Source organism: Cyprinus carpio, chromosome A2, assembly GCF_018340385.1.
Source record: "Cyprinus carpio isolate SPL01 chromosome A2, ASM1834038v1, whole genome shotgun sequence".
In the NCBI taxonomy this organism is placed as follows: domain Eukaryota; kingdom Metazoa; phylum Chordata; class Actinopteri; order Cypriniformes; family Cyprinidae; genus Cyprinus; species Cyprinus carpio.
This window is the reverse complement of record NC_056573.1, coordinates 19,943,307-19,968,447: the sequence shown is the minus strand read 5'-3', so window position 1 is coordinate 19,968,447 and position 25,141 is coordinate 19,943,307. Positions and strand designations below refer to the sequence as shown.

Genomic DNA, 25,141 nt, shown 5'->3' with positions numbered 1-25,141 from the left:
TTTTGGAAACTTATTTATTTGTTTAGTTATTTATTTAGTTATTTTATTTGTTTATTTCCTGTACTGACATATTTCTGACTAAGACAGAAATTTTAGGCAGGGGATATCAATGGGTTTGTCCATTTTTCCTTAAATAGCCAAAACATCACATAACAGCCATTAAGTCATAATTTACTATACAGTTTCAGGGGGAGGGACTACTCTCTCTTAGAATATGGTGACATGCCAATTGCCAATCAACTAATCAACTCAAAACACCTGCAAAGGTTTCCTGAGCCTTCAAAATTGTCTCTCAGTTTGGTTCACTAGGCTACACAATCATGGGGAAGACTGCTGATCTGACAGTTGTCCAGAAGGCAATCATTGACACCCTTCACAAGGAGGGTAAGCCACAAACATTCATTGCCAAAGAAGCTGCCTGTTCACAGAGTGCTGTATCCAAGAATGTTAACAGAAAGTTGAGTGGAAGGAAAAAGTGCATGTGGAAGAAAAAGATGCACAACCAACCGAGAGAACCACAGCCTTATGAGGATTGTCAAGCAAAATCGATTTAAGAATTTGAGTGAAATTCACAAGGAATGGACTGAGGCTGGGGTCGTATTCCTCTTGTTAAGCTGCTCCTGAACCACAGACAACGTCAGAGGCGTCTTACCTGGGCTAAGGAGAAGAAGAACTGGACAGTTGACCAGTGGTCCAAAGTCCTTTTTTCAGATGAGAGCAAGTTTTGGATTTCATTTGGAAATCAAGGTCCTAGAGTCTGGAGGAAGGGTGGAGAAGATCATAGCCCAAGTTGCTTGAAGTCCAGTGTTAAGTTTCCACAGTCTGTGAAGATTTGGGGTGCAATGTCATCTGCTGGTGTTGGTCCATTATGTTTTTTTGAAAACCAAAGTCACTGCATACGTTTACCAAGAAATTTTGGAGCACTTCATTCTTCCTTTTGCTGACCAGCTTTTGAAGATGCTTATTTCATTTTCCAGCAGGATTTGCAACTGCCCACACCGCCAAAAGCACAAAAAGTTGGTTAAATGACAATTCACTAAAAATGTATTTTTTATTATTATTATTGGTCTTATGAAGTATTCTAATTTGTTGAGATAGTGAATCGGTGGGTTATGTTAACATTCAGAAATACATCAGCATATAGATTAGCCTCAAAGCAAGAAGACTAAAAGCCACCAAACTCATCTCATCTGATTTCATTGGATCTTTAAATGTAACTTGTTACAGTGCCTGCTCTTATTTTAAAATAAATAATATTTTAATATTATCAGAGCATATATTTAAACAACTTCAGGAAAGCACTAAAAAATAAAATGCATTAACCACTTAACATAAGGGGCCATCTTCCACTTAAAAAGACACAAAAGGCAGCAGGCAGTACATCAACCAGAATACTCGCCTCGATAAAGATGTGTTACAGAATGGTGAGAATAGCATAGGTGGGAGAGGAAAACTTAAGTGAGTGTGGACTCTTCTCTCCTCTCCTCCTGCTTCAGAAAGCCCTCTCTCCTGCAGTTATGACACTCTCTGCAGCAGAGGGGGAGGTGGGAGTAGGGTGCTTCCTACTAAGACACTAAGATCTAAGAGAACCCAGTCTGACCCAATTTACAGAGGACAGAGAAAGACAGAACAAGGGAGGGGTTGAAGAAAAGAAAGAATGAGATGAGATACAGGCAAAAAAAAGGAGGAAATAAAGACTAAAGAGGCAGAATATCTCTCATATCTTCTCTCTCTCACACACACCGACACACACAAAGCAATCTTTTAGATGATCAAACTGCAAAAACACAGAGCCTGTTAAAAATATTACTGAAAACGCAAAACAAAAATTGTCCAGACTTGATTACTGTATTTCATGAGGACAGAGTATCAATTTTATGAGTTAGATTCTGCTACTGTAAACCTGTTGTCATCTCAAATGACCCTCACCATCAATCTTTGGTCACAATTTTATTTTATTTTATTTTTTATTTTCAAAAAAGCTGAAGTCTCCAGGCAGTATCTCAAAAAATATTTGCCTTATAGAAGAAAATGTACTTAAATTGGCGATCAAATGGCGACATCTCGTGGTCAGAGATGATATTACAACAAGAAAATTGAATGAAAGGTATTATTCCAAATAATTATATATATATGTATATATATAAATAATTATATATACGTATATACATATATATATATATATAAACCTTTTAAAATGACTCTCCAAAGTAATAAATAATATAACAAAAGCATATCACATATTAAAAGCATAGTTTAGCTACAGCTCAATTTCTCTGAGAACTAAATAGCCTATTTTATGCTTCTCTTTCTGCCACTTTATATAATCAATAATCTGATCTATAAAAGTTTTTATCACATGACAACAAAGTTTAAGAAGTTAAAGAATTATCAAAAATCACTTTTAAAAAGATCCTCCCTTTTTAAATAGCCATTATCATGATTAGTTTCTTTGCTAGTCGATTGCAATTTGCATTCTAGAGAGAATTAGACTGGACAAAAATCTGCGTAGTGCAAGAGAAGACTTGAAGTTTTAATAGATTATCTGCAAAAAGCCAGTTCTGTCATTAAGGCTCATAATAGCATAGAATGCAAAGATATCGAAAATGGATGAGTTCTCTAAGACTAACACAGCTAAACCATCTCTATCCCACTGAGGAAAGGAAGTTCTGAATGTGCAGCGCTTGCTGAAAAATCCTGTGGATTTTGTGTAATGAGCTCATTGCAAAGCAAATAAAATGTTATGCACAGCTTCAGGCACACTGCAAACATGAAATATGCAAAAATGTAAGAGAAAAAGGGAACTTGTGTGGAATATTATCATTAGGCTGCATTTTAGAAAAAAAAAAAACCACAACTGATGAGGACCAGACAAAACACAAAAGCCTACATTATGATTAGCAAACATTTTGATTCATCAAGCCGAAGATGTATCTTATTTTATGATCAAATGTGTAGATAAAACTTAATCAAATGATGGTAACTAATATCCAGGGTTCAGCCCCACAATTTTCTAATGTCAACATTTCACTTTGACTAAAATTTAACCAGAGAAAGATCTGGAAACTTTGTAAGACTAACCTGCATGCTGGTGGACTGTGCATATTTGAACTTGATTTGACTCTAACCTGTACTTCACTTTGTGTTCTGTCCCGACATTTTGGTTATCATCATCATGTCAAAGTCTAAAAAAGGCAAACAAACACACAACACCAGAAATGCGACATCCCATAGTCATCAAACAACCTTGAACATTCATTAGTACTGCCTTATATCCACAGCAAAACTGGCTTCACTAACTGGAATTGTATTTTTCAGCAATAAAATAACGTAAAATAAAATAAACATGATTACTGAAAGAGACTATATATGACTTTAAGAGAAATTATAGAACTTTCTGCACATGATAATGTTCACAGTATTAAAACTTTCAAATTAAAAAGTATTTCGTATAATATAAAAGAGTTGACATAACCAATAGGCTTATTTTACCAGCACATAATATGTACAGGCTTTGATTGACCTTCTCTGCTTTGGCCCAGCTTTAATGTCTGTTGCTGTCTGTCATGTGAGCTACAGAATGACAGATTAGTGTAGCTGATCAGATACTGAGCAGCAAAAGGCTTCACTCAGGACTCATATGAGTCATATGAGCTGGAAAACGTGCACTCTATTAGAAGACAACTCGCACCAGACCCACCCTAAACATCATGAGATCTGGTTAGGACTCTCGTTATCTATGTGGGAAACACGGGATGTGTATTATGGTAATGTTACAGCTATCTCATGTCTTTATTTGGGTCTGGTGAAGTAACAAAAGCCTGGTTTGAGAAACTACTCAATGTAACATTGTTGAAGCAATGTAGTAGAATGATGTCCGAGATGCTACCTGTCAGGTGACATCATGATTTTTTTTTTTTTTTTATGAATCTAAATTATTGTTGTTTTCAATATATTTGAGATTTTTAGGAAACAGTGTTAAAATGACTACAAATGTTTTTAGAATTATTAGAAAAGTACTGGCATTAAAATCAAATTGATGTAATATTTGACCTCTAAGGATAAAAGATGTGGAGGTTAAATTGTTAAAGGAGGTTAATGTGCAATCTGATGGCTTGGAATGTGCACATGTCAACTGCTCATCCATCCATTAATTATGCAGCTGTTTCTGATCATCTTATGAAACATCTTATTTCCGGTTCTCTGCAGACTCACAGATTTTGACATCAGAATCATAATAGATTTTTATTGACCAGGTAAGATTGCTTATACAAGAAATTGTATTTGCTAGTTGTTGGTATAAGCATTAAATAAGAAAATAAGGCATTCTTTATTAAAATAAGACATCAGAATATGCATGGAAAATTTTACATTTGAAATTATTTATTTTTTATTTGATGCATTATTGTTGTAATTCAAAATCAAAAGTTAAATAAATTTATAACAAGAATAAATATTTATAATTTATAATACATTTAGTTGGGAAAAAAACACTGAAATAAAAAAATCAAAAAAATTTGGTCAGACTAGGTCAAGCAAACTTTCTTCGTATGGAGTGACTGACCCTATAGATCAATCTATTTTTAGAATTCTTATCTATGTTAAACAAAGTTCTTCTGCTGACCATTGGTCTCCAGATGTTTCTATCGTGGTTTAATATTAAGATATGATGACTTGAATTTATAGTTAAAAGCAGTACATTAAAGATTTCAACACTGTATTTCAAAACAATTTCATATAATATGACAACAGTATACGACAATAGATAGAAATAGAATGGAAATTAACTGCACATACTGTTATGTTTGATGGTGAACTTTGTTCCCTTTGGCAATAGATGGGTTGGAATATTGTGCCGCACAGTTAATCAAAGACTTTTTTTTTTTTTCCAGCACCAGTTTAGGCACATTTCTATGAGAGTAAGTTCTAATGAATTACAAGGTGCTGCAAATCAAACTTTAATTTTATTGTAGGTTTCTTGTGACAATACTCATGGCATGAGATGGAAATGACATAAAGCTGATAACATATTTAGTTATTTCACTAATTTAGGATTTAAGACAATTATATTTGCCAGTTGGCTTGAAAGAGACATTTCCTGGTTCCATCTTCTTCATGTTTTATCAACACTTCTCCACTGTCCTTTTAGAAGAAATGCAGAAAGCCCTAAATAAAATCTAAATAATAAAGAAAAATATCAGGACGACTGCCTAATGTAACCTTGCTGAAATCACACCAGTTGCTCATTCTGGTAAAAGGCTGTGATTTTTCCTAATTTAAGAACATTGATCTTGTACTTTATAGCCTTGTGTGAATATCATAGCCTTGTCTATAAAAGAAAGAAGTCATCATCAGTCAACCATCTAAACAATTTTAACTCTATAAATGGATCCAAGACCCTGTCTGAAGAACTTTCTCATTGTACTGTATTTCATTAGGTTGGCATGTCGAGAGAAATTAGATTTTCCATGCACATGATCTGAACTTGTTCAATTGTAGCTCTAATCTTGAAACCAAGAGGCATGTGCATTTTATTCAGCTATTTAGTAAGGAAACCAGATTTCTGATGCTGTAACTCCTGTCAGCTGACAGACACTGGGTCCTCTGAGGTTTCATTAATTTACATATTACAGTAGGCTATTTCCTTTCCTTTTGGCCTTTGAAGTACTATACATTTTCATGCATTTCTGATTCTGATCATTTTTTATTTATTTATTTATTTATTTTTACCAGAAATGTCTCATAAAGAGATATATCAAATAAATATTGTAGAACTGAGCATAATTAGAAATTATGCAATTTAAGGATTAAAATGATTTTGAGTGATTAATGATTTCCCTGATATTAATCACACTTTGAGTGATTCAGGTTCTCCATGATTATGTCAATCCTAATATTAATACACAAATTACAAAGAAAGAAAGAAAGAAAGAAAGAAAGAAAGAAAGAAAGAAAGAAAATAAAGTTTGTGTCAAACTGATAAAAAAAGTGCAAAAAAAGTTCCTGTTTAAAAAGTGGGGGAGGACATGTCCCTACTTGTCTTCCTTCCTAAACTTGATCAGTAACCAATATTTTTTGGTGTGAGGGGAACCAAGTGCACGTGCTTAGTGCATAAACTGACAGTGGTGTCTATCACAATACACCAAAAATAATATTTCTGAACAGCCCACTATCTTATTCATTCTTAGCTAGAAATATGATGCTACATTTACATTAGATGTAATTAAATGTAACATTAAATGTAGGCTAAATGTAAATGTAAATATGATGCTGTACTGTTAAACTAATCCTAGTTATCGTTTCTGGGGCAATATAATAGCAGGCAAAGTTAAATTCACCTTATAAACAAATTTGCAAATATGTTTCTTAACCTCCGAAAACGGGCTAAATCAATATTTACGATTTATCAATTGCGTGATCATGTGAAAGGAGCATGATGGGGCGGGGCAAAGAGATGTCACTCCGCGAACCCACCAATCGTGGCCTCTGTTTTGCGGTTGCTGATTGGCTCGTAAATAGCGCCTCTGGTGTCCATCTCAGCCAGCTCTTCACCCTTTGAATCAGAAACACCACCGACTCTCCGCGGATTTAGCCCCACAAAAACGCGCCCCCTGCGACCACAACCTCGATATCCGAGAGTTGCCTGCGTTGTTTAAAGGAAAAGATCGTGATAAATTAAAAACGGACCGGTTAGAGGCAAAAGAGGCGTCTGCGCACATCAGCAGCCGTTAGCGGGCTGAGCTAGCCGCGTCTCGCGACGCATCTCGCCCGTGAGACGTCGGGCTCTAGAACTGTGTTTTATAATCCTCATCCACATCAATTAAACTGAGTGGTTCGGCAGAATCTCAGAGGGTTCGGCGGAGCTGTCCTCGCACTGCAGGCCTGGGTGTGGGTGCGGAGAATGCTAAAGGATGAGTCAGAGGGACACCCTGGTTCATCTGTTTGCTGGAGGGTGAGTAACGTTAGCAAGCCTGAGACAAACCGATCTATCGCCGCTGTCAAACTGACACCTCTCTCTTTGACATTTATTCGTTGCAGTTGTGCTTGATTGTTTTTAAAATGTAATATAAGACTCATTTATCTTGAAAAAACAACAACAACAACGAAATAAATAAATACATAAAACACTGGTTGACCGTTATAAAAGGTCAGGTAGATGCTCATTCAGCATTGCTGTACAAAAATCTAGCTAACTTAGCTTCTGTCAGTACGTCTCCATGCTATCGATGCTTTATTTGTGAATGCAAGGACATGCAACAAATTCAGCATCTCCTCTGGTGTTGTCACAGAATCCTCTGGAAGTCTCTAGACATGGCCGTTTTCTGTTTTACAGGAAGTGTTTTTCATTCATACTTTTAACATTCCGATATTAAATAAGAGACAGGAAAATCTCGAGGCCCGAAGCTGAATGTGAATCTAAAGCAATACGTTACCATTTCCTGTAGCAAATCAGAAGCTTTGTTGTAGGATTGTGGTTTCAACTGTCAGCTTGACGCTGGATGTTTGACAGCAATCTCTCTAGTATAGTACAGCTATTTTTGACTCCATTCTCATTCGTGCTTGTCCCTGGCTGCTCTTTTAGTGAGGCCCGTGCAAACAACGTTTTTCTGCTCACCCTTTGAATCAAAGGTTACTGTCTCACAAATTTTCACAATCAGGAATGTAACAGAGATATGAGGGGAGTGTATCGCTCTTTGACTAGCTTGTATCTCTGAAGGTCATTTAATAACTCTGACCCTGCAGGGCGATAAGAGATCTAACAAGAAGCTTTTAATAACAGTAGTATATGTGGGCAAAATCCCCTCATGGGTCATATACATCCTCACAGTGTGTTTAAAAGGTTTTGTTGCATATACTTTTGGTTGGTATGTTTTCAGATTAGTTAATTCATACCTATTGCATGTCAGAATAACTGTAAGCGTAAGGATAACTTTGAGCCGTGAATTCATCTGCCACTGGAAAGAACTGTGTGATAAACAAATCGATTGTTCTGTGATAAAGATAATCACTCAGCAGTGGACATGAGATTCCCTTGTCAGTGCACAGCGATAACATTTTTTAGAAACTTGTGGCAGAGTTAAAAATTACACTTAACTATGCAACTGTTACTGTAAATTGGTAGTTGACAAATATTATTGACTTTGTTTTTAAAAATTATATTTTATGGTTGTTGTTTTTTTTTTACATGTATGGAAAGCATTTATAAGGTGCTGTAATTGAACACTCTTTTTATGTTATCAGGTGATATTGGCTATATACTGAGTGATAAATAGTGATAAATTAGTGATAAAATTACAAAAATATAATGCTCTATCACTAATTCAAAGACTGTTTTTTTTTTCATGCTAGATTTCAGCCTTTTTTCTACTGCACATTATAAATTTGCTTGTAGCATACAAACAGTTATTTTAGTTTTTGACAGTAGTTTAGGTTCATGTTAGTATCTGATATCTATCGGCTATAAGAATTTGAAAGTCAGTGCATTTTTAAAGTTGACATGAAATCAAAATTGACAATATTATATAGAATATTGCAGTTTATTATAAATAATTTATTTGTCCACAATATTTTTTTTTTAATTCATCACAGAGATAATCAGAACCTCAGTTTCATGCCGACTTTTAATTTACACAAATGCATTGTAAGTGGCCAGATAAAAATATTGCACAATACAAAACAAAAAAAGTAAATAAATATTTGTGTACAATATAACAGCAAATGTAAACATTGTGTTCATGAACAGCACCACAAGTGTTTCTTGTGTGGGACCCACTAGGCCAGTTTGGTCAGATGACTTTTGTCTGGACTTGAGTTTCAGTTTGGTTCAGGTCTGTTTAAAAGCGACGTGTTACTTTAGCCAAGACTTTTGTTACTTTACTCCTGAGAGTTTCAGCACGGTGAGCACTGCTGTGTAAACTTTAAGTGCAAAAGTTTGTGCGTGTTTTTTTGCTTCCAAAACTACTAATCACTGACCAGAGGACTACACTTTGGTGAAAAATGGAAATTAAATGCAGCAGTTCCTTTCCTCTTTTTCCCGGATTACTTCCCCCTTTTTATCAAAAACGAAACTCAGAAGTCCATAAGTATCTGTGAAAAAAGAAAAAAAAAAACTAGTGGAATTTCTCTAAAAGTCCTTGGCAGAGCATTTTAGTAGGAGTGGGAAATGGGTCTTGCTCATGAAATCGGCATGATCATACTGTTCATTGGACAACCAGAGAGAGAGAGAGAGAGAGAGAGTGAGAGAGCCAGTGGTTTAAACCTTAGCAGTAACAAACCAGAGGGCTTCATATCTGGGACAAAGTTCACAGCTGCTCCCTGCATGTGGGTCGGTCTTTTGAAAGGTGATACAAAAAAAATAGACCTTGATAGATGCAGGGTTTAGAACACAGGAATTCAATTCTGAGGTTAGCAAGTTAAGTGTTATCAACATTCAGTGCTGTCATTGTCAATTGTACGCACACATAATAAAAGCAGGGAATCTGTTTAAGGAGCTTTCTGTTAGTTTGATTAACAGGTGTCTTGTCAGACCTTTGACATTTTAAGCCCCTTTCACACTGTGATTCCGGAAAATACATGGGTAATGTATCCCGGCAATTGTTCCCGGGTCGCTAGATTTTGCCCCTTTCACACTGCTAGTGATAACCCGGGATCTGTGCGTGCATTCACACACAACCCGTAAAGGTCCCGTGAAGACACGTGATATCAGGGTGTGACGTGTAATGTATGAGTCGAAAACGCTAGGCACGTTAACTTTCACTTAAGCTGGCGAACGATCTCAGCTTCAGCGCGGAAAGTGAGGAACTCACCGATCTCTGCTTCGTTACAGTTTGCACATATTTGTTTCGTTGCGAGCGTTGATCTGCCTTCAAAACACGCTAAAAGAGTCGCGCGATAACATGCGTCATCACTACGACACAGCATTAGTTCTGGCTTTTGTTCACACAGCGCTCGTTCCGGGACTGAACCCGGCAATGTTACTAGGTCCCCAACCCGGGATCAATCCCGGAATCAATCCTGGGACGTATTTGCGTTCACACAGAAGGCGACCCGGCAATGTTCTGGCAATTTTCCGGGTCCAACGTGCAGTGTGAAAGGGGCTTTAGTGGCATAGTTGTAGGCCTATTTTGATGCTTGGTAAAGCTGATTAGTGAAAACCCATCAAGATGAGAAGTGTCTGTGGTTTATGTATTTCAGGTAAGTTGTTTTAGGTCTCTGTCCTCTTGTAGATGATTGTGGGTCTTGTCCAGGCCTAACCTTTGACTTGTTGCATGCTGGGCCCACTTTTTTCTGCTTTGTACATGTACACAACCAAAAAAGGTTTTTTTTTTTTTCAATTTCATATTAACTAGATTTTCATTACAATTTATATTGTGTAAATAAAAGTGAATTATAATATTTACTCTCTGTCTTTAGCTGTGGTGGCACTGTAGGTGCAATTCTGACATGTCCGTTGGAGGTGGTGAAGACAAGGCTGCAGTCTTCTTCGGTGACTCTTTACATCTCTGAAGTTCAGCTCAGCACTGTGAATGGGGCCAGTGTGGCCCGCATGTCCCCACCGGGGCCTTTGAACTGTCTAAAGTGAGTACTTCAAAACCCAACCTCACAAAACCTGGTTTATCATGCTCCAGGGGCATTGAAACCAGTGTTTCAAAACAAACACATGAAAACTAGCAAAAACATTGCAGCATATTTCTATAGAACATAATACTTGTTGGTACCATAAACACTAGAAATCTCTTGTTTAAAGGATCTTGACGATCAACAGTATCCTGGACTCTGAATTTGCAATCAAAGCTGTTCTCTGTTCAGTCTCTCTGTGGGTCTCTCTTGCTGACTGTAAATTACAACCATCTGTAGTGACCATAGAGGCAAGAGTGTCAGAACAATGAGAGAAAGATGGATAATGTTCTGAATGCCAGCAGCATACCTGCATCTGCCCATGTTCTGCAAAAATGTTTGCTGGCCTATGATGAAGAGCAGTTGAAATCCTTTTAGATCAACAATGACAAAGTTTTGAGCCAGTAGATGACACTGTCACTTGCCCAGTCAACTCTACCTCATATATTAATTCCATAATTTGGATGTGTTTTTATGCCTTTTAAACCTAAACATTTGGATAGGTAAGAGTTTAACAGAGACAAGTTTTTCTTTTTTATCTTTTACTACCATAAGTCTAGGGTTGTGCCGATAGATGATAGTATCGTGTATCGACGGTAGTCAGAGATATCGATGATAGCAGATGTCTTTGTCGATAGTCAAGATGATATTAGGCTCATTCTCCTATTAATGTGTTAAATTATAATAATAATAATAATAATTATTATTATTATTTTTATCTGGCAGCCTATTATAGCACCGCATTTCACACACACACGCGCAAATGAGAATTAGAGCCTGTAGGTAGTGAAGAAGTCTCCATCCACAAACAGACGTAGCCTACATCGTCTGCAGATATAAGGTATTTCATTGCACTTTAACAAGTAATCTGAACGGCCTATATATGTACACTATTTTAAATGAGCCCTCACTAACTGAGTTTAATGTATAATATATAATATATATGAACTAGCTGTTTTAAATATAGTATTTTTGTATTTAACGTTAGTTTATCAGTATGTTTGAAAGTATATTTTTTCGATTATTGGTGATTCCATAGGCTTTCTCTCGTGCACCTGCGTGGTTTAAAACACCAAATAGTTATGCTATGACAAGTACAGAGAGTCTCTCTCTTGCTCCACCCATGCACGATAACATCGCGTATTGTCGATCTCACAGGCTGACAATATGACGATTTGAAAAATGACCATATCGCCAAACACTAGTATAGTCTTTCACATTGACCTGTGGTCATAAATTAAATAGATAAAGATGTTATACACGAAATTCAAACGTTTTATGGTCCGAAATTGGCCTATTTCTATTATTTGGCCCTATGAGACTAGTCTAGCTGAGAGAGTACACTTAAGAGAGCTCTGCAAGCCACATATGGTGGTATTTTGCTAGTCTGGAAAAATGTTGCAACTTGAAATGCTATGATTTCTGGGTGTAGCCTTGCTGTCTTCTCCAGGATTGGAATCACTTTTTTGGCCTCCAGCAAGCAGTGCTATTCATGCCTATTGTATTGTTCCAGAATCAGAACGAAAAAGATTAAAATGTAGGTCAGGGGAATATGAGTTACAGATGCAGGTTTTTTTTTTTTTTTTTTTTTTTAACCAACTTCTGAAAGAGGAATTCTAGAAGAGTCAGAACATGTCCGTTTCTCAAGGCAAAACATGAACTTTCACCTATTTTGTATAATGCTGGTCAGCAAAAGTCCCTCCTTCAGATTTGTTGAATGTCCATAACCTTTGTAGGTTGGTCTAAATTACATTTTCAGAGGACTATCTATATCTGTGACTGCTGTCTGTTAAATTTACACAGTCATGTATGCAGTTGCACACAGCAGGTAGCATTAATTAAGGTACAGCTAGGCATTGGTTCTCCCAATTACCTGCTTTGTCCCAAACCAGGTGTGTGAAGTTGGTGTGGATAACTTATTGAAAATGGTGAAGCAAATGTTGAATGTACTGTTAAATATTGCAGCTATTGCCATAATGACAGGGGTGCAAGTATCCACTAAGTTTTCACATAGGCACTGCAGTGAATTCTTCTTTAACTTTCTCTCTCTGTCTCAGGTTAATACTGGAGAAAGAAGGTCCTCGTTCACTCTTTAGGGGGCTAGGGCCCAACTTGGTGGGAGTGGCTCCATCCAGGTATGACCAGTATGCAAAAACACTAATGCTATAATGTGCAGAAAAGCCTGCCCACTTTTTCAGCGGCCTTAGTTGTGAAATAATTTTTCCTCATTTATTGTTCCTACAGGCATTTAAAAAAATATATTGTTCCCAGCTACAAGGTGAATCATAACATTACAAACTTTGAAGCAAAATATATTTAAAAATCAGGCAAAAACACTGTTATAAGACTGTGTACTTAAAGGATTTAATGATGGAAAGAGCTACAATCTCATGACACATCGCACATGACAATTGGAAAAATGACAATTTTTTCTTTTTTTTTGCAAAAATATGCATATATTATCGAATAGTTTGAGGGTGTAGGGTGACTGTCATTCACACTGCTTCATGGGAGTGGGCAGGCTTTTTGCTGATTTCAAGATTTGTGGAGACTTCTATGCAGAATTTTGGATAATGTAATATTTTACTTTGTGTTCCACTATTAAACATATTTTTTTAAAAACTAAGTTGCAATAATGCAGACTCGCGGCTTCAACAAAATCAAATGCCAGCAGTTAACAACCTTATATCTCATATTAGGTCTTTCTTTAGTTTAAAGGTATAAGTTATCATTCAAAATCTATTTCCCTATGGGGAAAATAAAAAGTATTTTTACTTCTGGAAACTAACTGTAGCGCACTATTACCTACGTACGTGTTTGACTCATGAGATGTTTTCACTTTGCCATGAATTAATAAATGGTTGTTTTTGGATATGTGTTTCTTACTGTTTCCTTTTGGGATTTGCTGTATTTACTCACTGCAGTCGAGATGGAAAATAAAAAAATATTGTTTTTCCCCCTCAAACTGTTACATAAGGGCCCGTTGGTCATGTCTCATTGCTCTAATCTCAGTGTATCATCACCAGGGGGTCATGTCACTGTCTTATTATGGACCAAACTGGCTTTGGGCCCTCTGTCACACTGCTCACTTTGTTTACTCACTCTTGACAGTTAAGAGCTTGTAATTCAACTGTAGAGTTGATTCCTAAATCTATAACACTCACTTAATCGGTTCCAAAACCCAGTGAGCTATGGATGCACCATGTTTCCCACAGACTTACACTCTGTGTTTGGCGGCACTTCCAACGGGGGAAATAGGCTATATAAAACAGCAGATGGGATTATTGAACATGCACATTCATTATCTGCCAGCAGGAGGCGATTTTGGAGCGACAGAAATAGCAGTTCCCCATGTAACGGCTGTAATCAAAGCAGCGCTCCGCTCATAAATGCTGCTTTATCAGGCATATTAGGAAAGATTAAATGAAAAGACTAAAGACAGATAGTTCCCTTTAAAGATACATTCATATAAAAACACTTGCGCCGGGTTTTGACTTTGAAACCTACAGAGCTCATGTTTATTCAATGAAGTCAAAGCATTTTAGAAAAACTATTTGTTGCGGTCAGTGTTGATATTGTGGCGGGCCGCCACAAATAAATCAATGTATGGGAAACACTGATACAGCATTTTAAAGTAGTAAAACTGTGTTTAGTTGTGTCTGTGGGAATGTGATCACATTCTCTGCTCTGTATGAGTGTAGCGACTCTTTAACTCCAGTGAATGTTCCCTGTCTCCCTTATGAATCAGTTATGCTTTTTTCATTGACTGCAGTGTCATCATTATGCTACAGACTAGCTGCTCTCATGCCCTCATTCACTTGAGCTTTATGTGGATGTCTGTGCAGTTTAATCGCATTTAAATTGGTATGTGGGAGATGGTGTTGCAACTAAGCCACTTAAAATGTCTGTATTTCAGTGTTTGCAGTTTGCACCCTTTTCATGCTGCAGGAGATGTGTGTGTGTGTGGGTGTGTGTGCCTCCATCTGTGCATGCATTTCTCGGCATTCCCATCCTGTTTGTCCTCTGCCATTACAGCTGGAATGTCTACCTCGTGACTGTTTGTATTACGTAAAGATTAAATGCACAAGTATGTAATAAAAATAAGGCTTGTGCTTATGCTCACATACTGATATCAACTATATACTTTAGAACGTAATCCATAATTAATTCCAGTTTTTAGATTAATCCGGTTTGAGAATATTTATGTAATATCCTCCCGTGAAGGTCACGTTATTTCATTCAGATGGCCAAATTAAGCCATGCACCAAAATACAGTATTGTACTTGCAAAGGATTGGCAGATATTTAGACCGTGATCTGATTGGCTGTCAGTCAAATGTGGAAGAATGCTGATTGGTTGTTGCTTTGAAGAGGTGGGAGGAAGCAGGTGTTTATAAGCATCTCATCACAAAACAGTGAGACCTTAAAATTTACCCTTGTTGTGTGTGGGCAATAATTATTTAACCTAGATTAAAGCAAAGGGGAGAAAAAAAACTCCCAGGGAGGAAGGCTTAAATCCTACATTGGATATTTTTTGTTGAATATTTATTTTTTCTTCCAAGTATGTCTCAGCATTTGCCCTAATAAAATGAATCTGGTAGCTAATACAGGACATGTAATATGATGAGCATGACGTGCTTTTGCCACATCACACCATTTAGCTTTTTCATGTTTTTTTTAATTTAGTTTTTTGTTAGAAACTGTAATACGTAGGATAATATACAGTCAGCCCTAACCCTTGCCAAAAATATTAATGTAAATAACATAACCATAGGAATAGTGTTTGTTTTTTTTGTTTACACTGATTTTGTTTTGTTTCTAATAGACATTTCATTAATTTTTTTTTGTTTGTTTTTTGTTTTTTAGTTTGGTTTTGGTTTGTTTGAAGCTATGTATGGTATTAATGAAATAACATAACCATAGAAATAAAGTTTAGTTTTTTTTTTTTTCTTAGTTTTGTGAGAAACTATGTAGTGAGGGGGATAATGTACATTCAGCCCTAGCCCTACCCAAGAATATTAATGTGAAAACATAACTAAAAAAAATATCTATTCTCACTATAAATAAATACAACTTTTTTTTTCCTTCTACTTCTGATACATTTGCCAGACATAACAGAACATCAAAACTAATTAATGTTGTTAATTCCTGTTTTGTCCACAGAGCAATTTATTTTGCTGCCTACTCCACAGCCAAAGAGAAGCTGAACAATGTGTTTGATCCTGACTCCACACAGGTGCACATGCTGTCCGCTGGTTTAGCAGGTAGGAGTCCCAGCTACATCTTTTATGAAGATGCATTTTTGACTAAGTTTTGCATTGGCTTTTTTTTTTTGTTGTATTTCACACACTGAACTAAAATGATACTCACCTCTTAGTGTGCAAAAACCAGAGTTAGCATCATTGGGGTGTTATAACCAATGTTTGTCAGTCGCTTTTGTTTTTAGCATTGACAGCCTTATTATGATAAAATGCTTTATTCTAGTGACCATCTAGTACAAATGGGAGAGTTTAGCCATGGTATTTTGGGTTACCTTTTTCAAGGTGTGACAGCATTTAGACCGAAAGCACAATTGAAGACTTTCAGGATAAAAATGATCTCTTTGAAACGGTTAAGTATTTGCTGTTAATATGACTAACTTCAAATATGTGTTCTTTCTTAGTCTGTCAAACAGTTTGAAAAAATTAAATTATTAATTAATAAAAAGTAGGCCACACAGAAAGAAAATTGAAAAAATATAAATGTAAAATTTAATTTGAAAAATAATAAATAGTCATTTGAGAGCATTTCTGAAACAAATAGGCTAACTTTCAAGCATGGTATATCTGCTTGAAAGCTTGTAAGCAATATTGCAAAAAAAAAAAAAAAAAAAGGTCCTTAAAGTTTGGGTTGTGCTTTCCTTTCCCAGTTTCTTTTTTTTTCCTTTTTTGTTTTCTTCTACCTTTTGAGGGCTGGAGGACATAAGTCATTACATGCCAGTGTGCTACTAAACAGTCTGGCTTCACACGCTGTCTGTGCTGTGTGTAGTAGTGGCCGCTAGCAGGGCGCTACGCTAACATGTAGAGTGCCATGCGCGGTGGGCAGCGGTCCTCGTGACTGACACGGGCGGGATCGGGACGCCTCAGGTAGTCACGTCTCTACTCACCGGTATGATCATGATTCTCCTAATGATAATTATTATTAATAATGATAATGATGGTTATTTAAATTAATGTAGCCATTGTAGCTGGCCTGCAGGTCCTTTTTTTTTTTTCTTTTTTTTTTTAACCTCCTTGTGATTACGCAGTTTTGACACATGGCCCCCTTGCCAGCCTGTAATCCCCTGTAAAGGTAAATTCAGTAAAAAAAACTACATGCACTTCTTTTTTTGTCATTTAATTTAAATCCTGAATGCTAACCTTGTCATTTGATTGCATTATATGTAGGCTGTGTTATTTTGCGAGACAGGAAGTGCATTCGTCGCAGTGTAAACATTCCTACCATATTCTATCTGTGTGCTGAAGATAAGAGAAAGAGGGGCCACATGGCCTGACAAGCTCCATCTTGTAGCACACATAGTCTTTACGTTACAAAAGTGGTTAAATATAGGCCGCTCAAGGCCTGTAATGGAAAATTGGCATCTGATAAGGGAGAGGCTTATGAAATATTCATTACATTCACGCTCTCTCTTCTCAAAAGCACAGGTGACTTTATTCACTTTCTTAATGGCTCTTTCAATCAGCATCAGGTTACAGTAGCTTCTAACTCAGTTTCTGCAACCTGATGCATGTCATGAATGGCCCAAACATTGTTTATAACTGTGGTTAGGTTATGACTGAATCAAATAAATCATATAGGTCACAGCAAGGCCTCTATTAACCACTTGGTGGTGCAATCATACAGAGTGGTCCAAACTCTGCATTGAAAATCAATTTAGTTTGAACCTGAACCATAAATTTTTGAAAAATGTTAAACCAAATGATATAAGATGTAAGCCATCATTCCAATTTTTTTTCTTCAATTGTTTTATTCAGGAAGGAGGCATTAAATTGATCAAAAATAGATTTCTTTTTTAAATAAATGCTGTTCTCTTGAACTTTCTATTCGAAGAATTCTGAAAAAATGTATCATGTATTCCAGAAATTTCTAATAATGAGCACAAAATCAGCATATTATGATTTACATTACAGTTTCTGAAGGATGTGGCACTGAAGATTGGAGTAATGGTTGCTAAGAATTCAGTTTTGCCATCGCACAAATAAATTGCATTTTATAATTTGTATTAAAATAGAAAACTGCTGTTATAAATACATTTTTAAAGTATTTAATAATACTTTTATATAATAATATTTTATAAAACTGCTGTTTTTACTGTATTTTGTGTGTGTGTGAGAGACTTCATTAAAACATAAAAAAAATTAAATGACTGAAATTCATGTATATTTTTTACTTTACTCAAATTGTTATCCTAATAATGTAATTTGTGATTAAATGTTATTTCATTTTGACCCTACTATATAAACATATTAGTTTTTTATTATGTTGAAAAAAAAATCCCTCTCTATATGGACCCACATATTCAAAATGTATTTTTTGCACAAGTAGTATTTTTCAAATAGCAAAACCTTGATTGAATCGTACCAGAATAACCGCTTCAAAATTGTGCTCAGCAGTGATTTTGCCAACAGGAATGACAAGGTTAGCATTGGACTCTTACATGCACTGCCTCTGACCCTCCATGAAGTTATTGTTGATATAAACTTTGATCCTAGTTTGATTTTGTAGCTGTTTATATGACCCAGCATTGATAAAGCTCAGATATGAACAAAAGAAATAGTGTTACTACAGCAAGTTCAGCTTTGTTCTGTACCTTTTAAAATGAAAAACACTGGTCTAATGATGTCCTTTAAAACTCAAAAAATCACTTTCATCTCGCTCTGTCTTTCTATGTCTCTCTCTACCTCTCTTCCCATCTTTCTCCCTCTATCCATTAAAAAAAGAAAGGAAAATGAAAGCACTCTCTTGAATGTTTAAATGGGGTGGTGGGCGGGATGGAATGGTCATTGTTTGATGTAATTGGTGGGCGGGGCTTGGTTGGGGAGGCGGGAGGGGTTTAATGGGAAGTGGGCAAGGTTTATTGTCATGTTCCACTCCCTCATGGGTTTGACTTGACTCTGAGGGGCATGTGGACTGCTGCTTGTGAATGTGGTACAGAAAAGCCTGTGTCTATTTTAGGCCTTTACTGTAGCTTTCACCCTGCGTGAGGGTCTGTGAGCCAGCCTGCTCTACCCCCCATATCTGCAGGCTTCGTCCTGCAGCTGTGAGGAGAGGAGCTTTGCCCCTCCCCTGTGAGTACTCGTCAGAGACACTCTCTCTCTCTCTCTCTCTCTCTCTCTCTTACTCGCTTGTACCGAACTGTCATCCACCCCCTCCCTTCACCAGTCAGTAGGCCTCTTACCCTCTCTAGAGCTTCTACTCTAGCTCAGTAGACTTTGTTTAGCCTAAGAAAACCCTAATGTTTTACACTATACTGTTAGAAACGCACATGAATATTTTCATCTCCAATTGCCATTGTCTTATGCTCTCTTTTGTTTTTTTGTTCGGGGATATTTTGTGCACCCCCAACACCAAGCACAGGCTTTGTGCTTCATTTTGCTGCGGTTGAATAGATAAACTAATTGTTCCTACCAACATCAGGCAGAATATTTTGCAGTTGCTTTTAATGCTGTTAATACAATGCAAGCACTCATAATAGAAATAGTTTACCCAAAAATGAAATTTTTCTGAAAATTTACTCTCCCTCAGGCTATCCAACATGGAGGGGAGTTTGTTTCTTCATTGGAACAAATGTGGAGAAATTTAGCACTACATCACTTGCTCACAAATGGATCCTCTGCAATGGATGGGTGCCGTCAGAATGATAAAACAGCTGATAAAAACATCACAATAATCCACAAGTAATCCACACACCTCCAGTCCACAATTTAATGTCTTGTGAAGTTAAATGCTTTGTTTTTATGAAAAAAATTTATATTCATTGGTTATTTTTTTTTTTTTACTTTAAACCATTGTTTGATGTGACTCTGATAATTATTGCTTTCTCTAGTGAAAAATTCATCTAGTCTGAATCAGGTGAGAAGTCTGCAGAGATCAAGCACCGTTAACAAGTGTAAACTAATATGTCTATGTTCACAAGACATTAATTATTGGACAGGAGTCGTGTCGTTATTGTGATGTTTTTACCAGCTGTTTGAACTCTAATTCTGACGGCACCCATTTACTGCAGAGGATCCATTGGTGAGCAAGTGATGCAATGCTAAATTTCTCCAAATCTGTTTAGCTGATGAATCAAACTCCTCTGTATCTCAGATGGCATGAAAAAAGTCAATTTTGTTCATTTTTGGGTGAACTATTCCTTTAAATCTATTAAGGCACACATAAATTTAATTTGCATACATATACCTTAATGGCAAACATAAAATAAATTCAGCCACTGTTGTGCTAATGTCATCTACTAATATTTTGTCACATCACACAGTCTTGCCAGCATAGTACTAGCATGGCATGCATTTCAACAATCACAGCGGTGGCTTAATTCATTGCCCATGCTGTGAAAAACAATAATTTGCCTAACGTAAATAACAGTTTTTTTTTCTTCTTCTTTTTTTATCTGTGTGTGATTTGGCTGCAGTTATGCAACTGAATAGCGGTTCTTTTTAACTTAAGACCCTTTTCTAAAAATGTTTATTTCATTTAGCTTCCACTCGATCCCTAAAATACAGTTTAATTCAGTGAGGATAGGACGAGATATTTAAGAAGTAAAGCTACATTGGTTTCAGAGTTCTGTTATAGATGAAAAGCAGCTTAATGCTTTAGCTAAATGCCTTATTTACTGCTGTGGCCACTCTAAGATGTGCTTATGGCTCTTACCCCAGAATATTAAATAAGTGCCTAGTGGATCTGTAATGGTTTTCCTGACATCAGATAGTAATCACTGTTAATGCTAACGATGCTGGACATTCCTGAAGAGAACATGTAGTCCACGCTGTTGGTGTTTGAGATTGGTATGATATGCTGAAATAAGGATTTAAGAAATAAGGAGATTCAGATCCTACAATTTAAGCTGAAACAAACAGGCCGTAAGCATATTTTACAGATGTCCACAACAATTCCTTGAAGTGTGGAATTTCTTTAGGGAATATTTGTCTGTTTAAGAGTCATTAGACCTGCTGAATATCCTGTGCTCTGAGTTACTCTGACAATATCACTTCCAAGCCTGATCTGGAACACCTCTTTTTCCCAGGGTTCACTGCCATCACAGCAACCAACCCGATCTGGCTTATAAAGACTCGACTGCAGCTTGATGCCAGGTGAGTAATTCTGTTTGCTTTACACTACCGCTCAAAATTTTAAGTTTGGTAAGATTTTTCATGTTATTGAAAGAACCTTCTTAGATTAAAAATACAGTAAAAATAGAAATATCATGACATGTTAGTACAATTTAAGGTTTCTATTTGAATATTGTTTTTTTTGTGTGTGTGTGTGTGTTTGATAATCACATTTGTGACATTTATCACACGTGTTTGTCTTTCTCCAGGAACCGTGGAGAAAAGCGCATGAGTGCATTTGAGTGTGTCCGGCGGGTCTATCAGTCAGATGGGTTACGGGGATTCTACAGGGGCATGTCTGCATCTTATGCTGGCATATCAGAGACTGTTATCCACTTTGTCATCTATGAAAGCATTAAACGCAAACTCATTGAGTCCAAGGCCAACGCTAACATGGATGATGAAGATGAATCTGTAAAAGACGCTTCAGACTTTGTCGGAATGATGCTGGCTGCTGCCACGTCCAAGACTTGTGCCACATCAATCGCGTATCCTCATGGTGAGTGCTAGTTATAGTTAATATTCGTTTCATTGTTGGTTTGTAGTTGGCATGTTTATTTAGTTGGCAGTGGGTTATTTTGTACTACATGTACATTCTTGAACAATCATGTTGACCCTCAATCCATTAATATCCTTGAAATCCCAACTTGAGACCTGTATTTAAAAGATGAACCTACCTTGAAAATCCATCTGTCCGTTTATCTATGAATCCTATATTATTTTCCCCTTTTTTCTTCCTTATGTTTAAAAGACCACATTGACAATACCTAAAAATAAACTGATTCACTGGATTTTTATAATACAATTTAGAATGAAAGGGTTTGTATTCCCATGTATAGAAATGCAGAAATAAAAGGCTTGTTTTGGGTAATATCAGGCTTTTGGAACACACTGTATGTGCCATCTTGCCAAGTTTTTGTTTCTCTGATAAATGATTGTTTATTAACTTGCTCTCTATTTCTTTCTTTCTCCTATGACAGAGGTTATTCGTACCAGACTACGTGAGGAGGGCAGCAAGTATCGTTCGTTCTTCCAAACTCTAAATACGGTGATCCGGGAGGAGGGTTACAGAGCACTGTACCGAGGCCTCACTACTCACCTGGTCCGACAGATCCCTAACACTGCTATTATGATGTGCACCTATGAGCTGGTGGTCTACCTGCTCAATGGTTAACGGATGGAGAGAGACCAGGAAAGAGAGGGAGAGAGACAAGGCGAGAGAGACGAACAGGGTTAGAAAGCAAAAGCTAGATGGAGACCGAGAGAGATTGTCTCAGGCTTAGACCAAAGGAAGAAGAACAAGTCCTAGAAATGCATTGTCAACCCAGACCCCCAAAGGGGGCTGTAGTCTCAGAGAACGAGAGGGATTCGAGCCTGTCAGACTGAAGAGGGTATCAAAAAAAAAAAAAAAAAGAGTGATGGAAAACAAATTTGCTAATGCTGTCTGTCCATTTGTTTCAAAATGTTTTACGAAAAGTCAGTTTAGAAAGGACAATCAAAGAGGGGAATGCTTGAAGAAAAAACAAAAGCCTGAATTGGCTGGAATTCTTCATTCAAGAAGAAATAATCATTTCATTTCAGAAATGATTTTATCTGAGCCATTGCTTTAAGAAAAGAAAAACAAACCTGTCAAGATCTGAAATGGCTGGAGGATTTGAAGAAAAAAAAAAAGCTCAAGAAAGTGTTTTTCAGATGTGGCATAATAGCACTACTGTAAAGGATTTTTTTCTTTCTTTTTTAGATCACCATTTCATAAAGATGACATTTTGCCTTTCCAGAATTTGTTCATTCAAGCATTCTCTTCTAGAGGTCACCTTCCACTCTTTCCAAACTGGCAGATGGTTGTCCACGCACAAATGTCCATTTGCTGTTGTTAAATTGACGGTCACAGGATCTGTGGCACCTCATGTGCTTCAAACTGAAGTGTTTCTTTGTTAGGTTCATATTAAGTTTAACCATACTTATTTTAGTGTGTTTTTGATGATCATACCATTGTCCTAATATCAGTATAGTATGCACTAGGGCTGGGCGAGTTCAGTCCTGAAGGGCCACTGTCCTGCAGAGTTTAGCTCCAACCTTAATCAAACACACCTGCCTTTAGCTTTCTAGTGATCTTGAAGACATTGATTGGCTGGTTCAGGTGTGTTTGATTAGGGTTGGATCTAAACTCTGCAGGACGGTGGCTCAGTCCTGGTATATACTCTGGGTGGTATTTTTGAATTGGGAGATGTTGTCCTGCTTGCATCACTGGGCCTCTTTAAACAGAGATGGAGCGTTCTTGAGTTAATCACCTCCATTAACTGCTGCAAAGCCTCTACTTGAATCCCAGGTGTTGGCGAAAGCCAGAGATGAATTTACCGATGGCTTAATGGTAGTGGCTAATGCTAACCCTGAGCATGTTGCCTACAAACAACATGCCAAGTTGTGACGGCATTAGTCGTCGTAAGGCAATAGTCATTTTTTCCAATTGTGAGTGGGAATACAAGCTGCAGAATCGTTTCCCACCCTATGGATTCCTCTAACAGTGGCTTCTGACTGACCGTTTATGCACTTTGTGGCCTGTCTAGGCTTGCGCAAAACTTTTTTTCTGTTTGGAACATAGTATTACTATGTAAGCAAGACAGTGTTTTGCTGAACAGTTCCCTTTGGAAGTTATTGTACAGTTCAGTGTACTAAACTTTTAGTGAAGGATATTCTTGTGTGTATATACTGTATGTATGCATATCAAATATCCATTGTTCATAACTTAAGTCCTCTGATTATGCAGTAGTATTATTTGAATGACTGCATTTGTTTGACAGATTTATCACAGAAGGATGTTGTGATTGTGAAACCCATTTTGATGAATGTTATCTTTGTTTTTGTTTTTTATGAATTTTATATCATTTTGTTTATCACTCCTCATTTTGGCCCTGGACTCATTGCTTGAAATGGAGTCCAGGTCTCGCCTGTTTGTTTACATTACTGTTGTCTGTACTTTCACATCTTCATGATATGAAGGATCCCAAACTGTTCATGTTAGTGATTTAGATGTTATCCACATCATTTCCAGACAGTTCATTACCAACACATGGGCTTAAAATTATAATTTAAGGTAATTATACTAGACCTCATGCTCATAGATCCCATACAGAGCCTTTAATGGTCCTGTAAGCATCTTTAAATATATATATATATATTTTTTTTTTTTTTTTGGTAGCATCCATCATTCATAAGCAGAAGTGATATTTGTTTTCACATAGAGTTTTCATGCATTTCAGTGTGTCTTTTCTGTCCAGTTCAAGTCCATTTTGTTTTGTAAGTCATTGATATTTTTTAATGCTGATAATGAAGCTCTGGAATACTGTAATGTTCATCACCACACATTGGATTTCATTTCTCATTATACACACAACATCATCACATATTATGCAATTAATGCTGGACTCTTGTCACAGCTAATGTGATCTCAGTCGGCGATTTGCTGAATATTGTTCTGATGATTAAAAAGCATTTGCTTTTGGAAAACAAAAGCTTGTTCAGACGTGATGTTTTGGTATAATTAGAATAGTTAGACTATCATTGATGGATTAGTAAATTAGTGCATAAATATTTGTGTTGTATCTAAAGACATATTGCCCTTGTTAGAAAGTGATCTCTTGCAAACATGCATTTATGATGCTCTAAGTTTGCATTCAACAAATGCACTTGTAACTTCACAGTCTCAAGGAGACTTTAATGGCATTACAAAGAAATTCAAAAAGGCATTTTCAGAAAGTGATTGATGGAATATTCAGGAGTCAATGTTGGACTGAATGGACAGACTTGAACATTATATTAACTGAGCCTAACGGACTGACAGAAATATTGAACACGATGGTTAGATTAATTATATCTTCATTTCACGTTTAATGGCATAGTCAGCGATTTTCATGTGTGGTGTCTGTATTGCGCAAACTAACATGACCAAAACTAACAAATTGTATGTCAACACCTGTTGTTTCATTTCATTTACACCCATACAACCCCCCCACCCCCCACCCCCCCACCACCTTTTTTTTCTTCTTTTTTTTTAAGTCCAGTTGTTTTTATGGTAAATGTGGCCTATTCTTTGCTGGTTATGTGATTTATCATACCTCTTTTTGTACAAGCTGTCAATAAAAAACAATGGAAAACCCA

General features: G+C 36.7%; 1 protein-coding gene across 1 annotated transcript; it reads left to right on the top strand.

Annotated features, from left to right (window-relative positions):
- The first annotated feature begins 6,521 nt into the window (after positions 1–6,521).
- On the top strand, positions 6,522–25,141 carry LOC109088543 (solute carrier family 25 member 36-A). The gene is made up of 7 exons (XM_042777729.1): positions 6,522–6,952; positions 10,414–10,578; positions 12,675–12,752; positions 15,780–15,880; positions 20,899–20,965; positions 21,193–21,482; positions 21,964–25,141. The coding sequence occupies exons 1-7, from the start codon at positions 6,912–6,914 to the stop codon at positions 22,155–22,157; spliced, it is 936 nt and encodes a 311-aa protein (XP_042633663.1). The 5' UTR covers positions 6,522–6,911; the 3' UTR covers positions 22,158–25,141.

What these genes read in the sequence shown, in the direction of transcription:
- LOC109088543 (XM_042777729.1), top strand. Translation starts at nt 6,912, where the DNA reads ATGAGTCAGAGGGACACCCTGGTTCATCTGTTTGCTGGAGG. An exon ending in GGGCCTTTGAACTGTCTAAA is followed by an intron (nt 10,579 to 12,674) that starts GTGAGTACTTCA and finishes TCTCTGTCTCAG; the next exon opens with GTTAATACTGGAGAAAGAAG. An exon ending in GCTGTCCGCTGGTTTAGCAG is followed by an intron (nt 15,881 to 20,898) that starts GTAGGAGTCCCA and finishes TCTTTTTCCCAG; the next exon opens with GGTTCACTGCCATCACAGCA.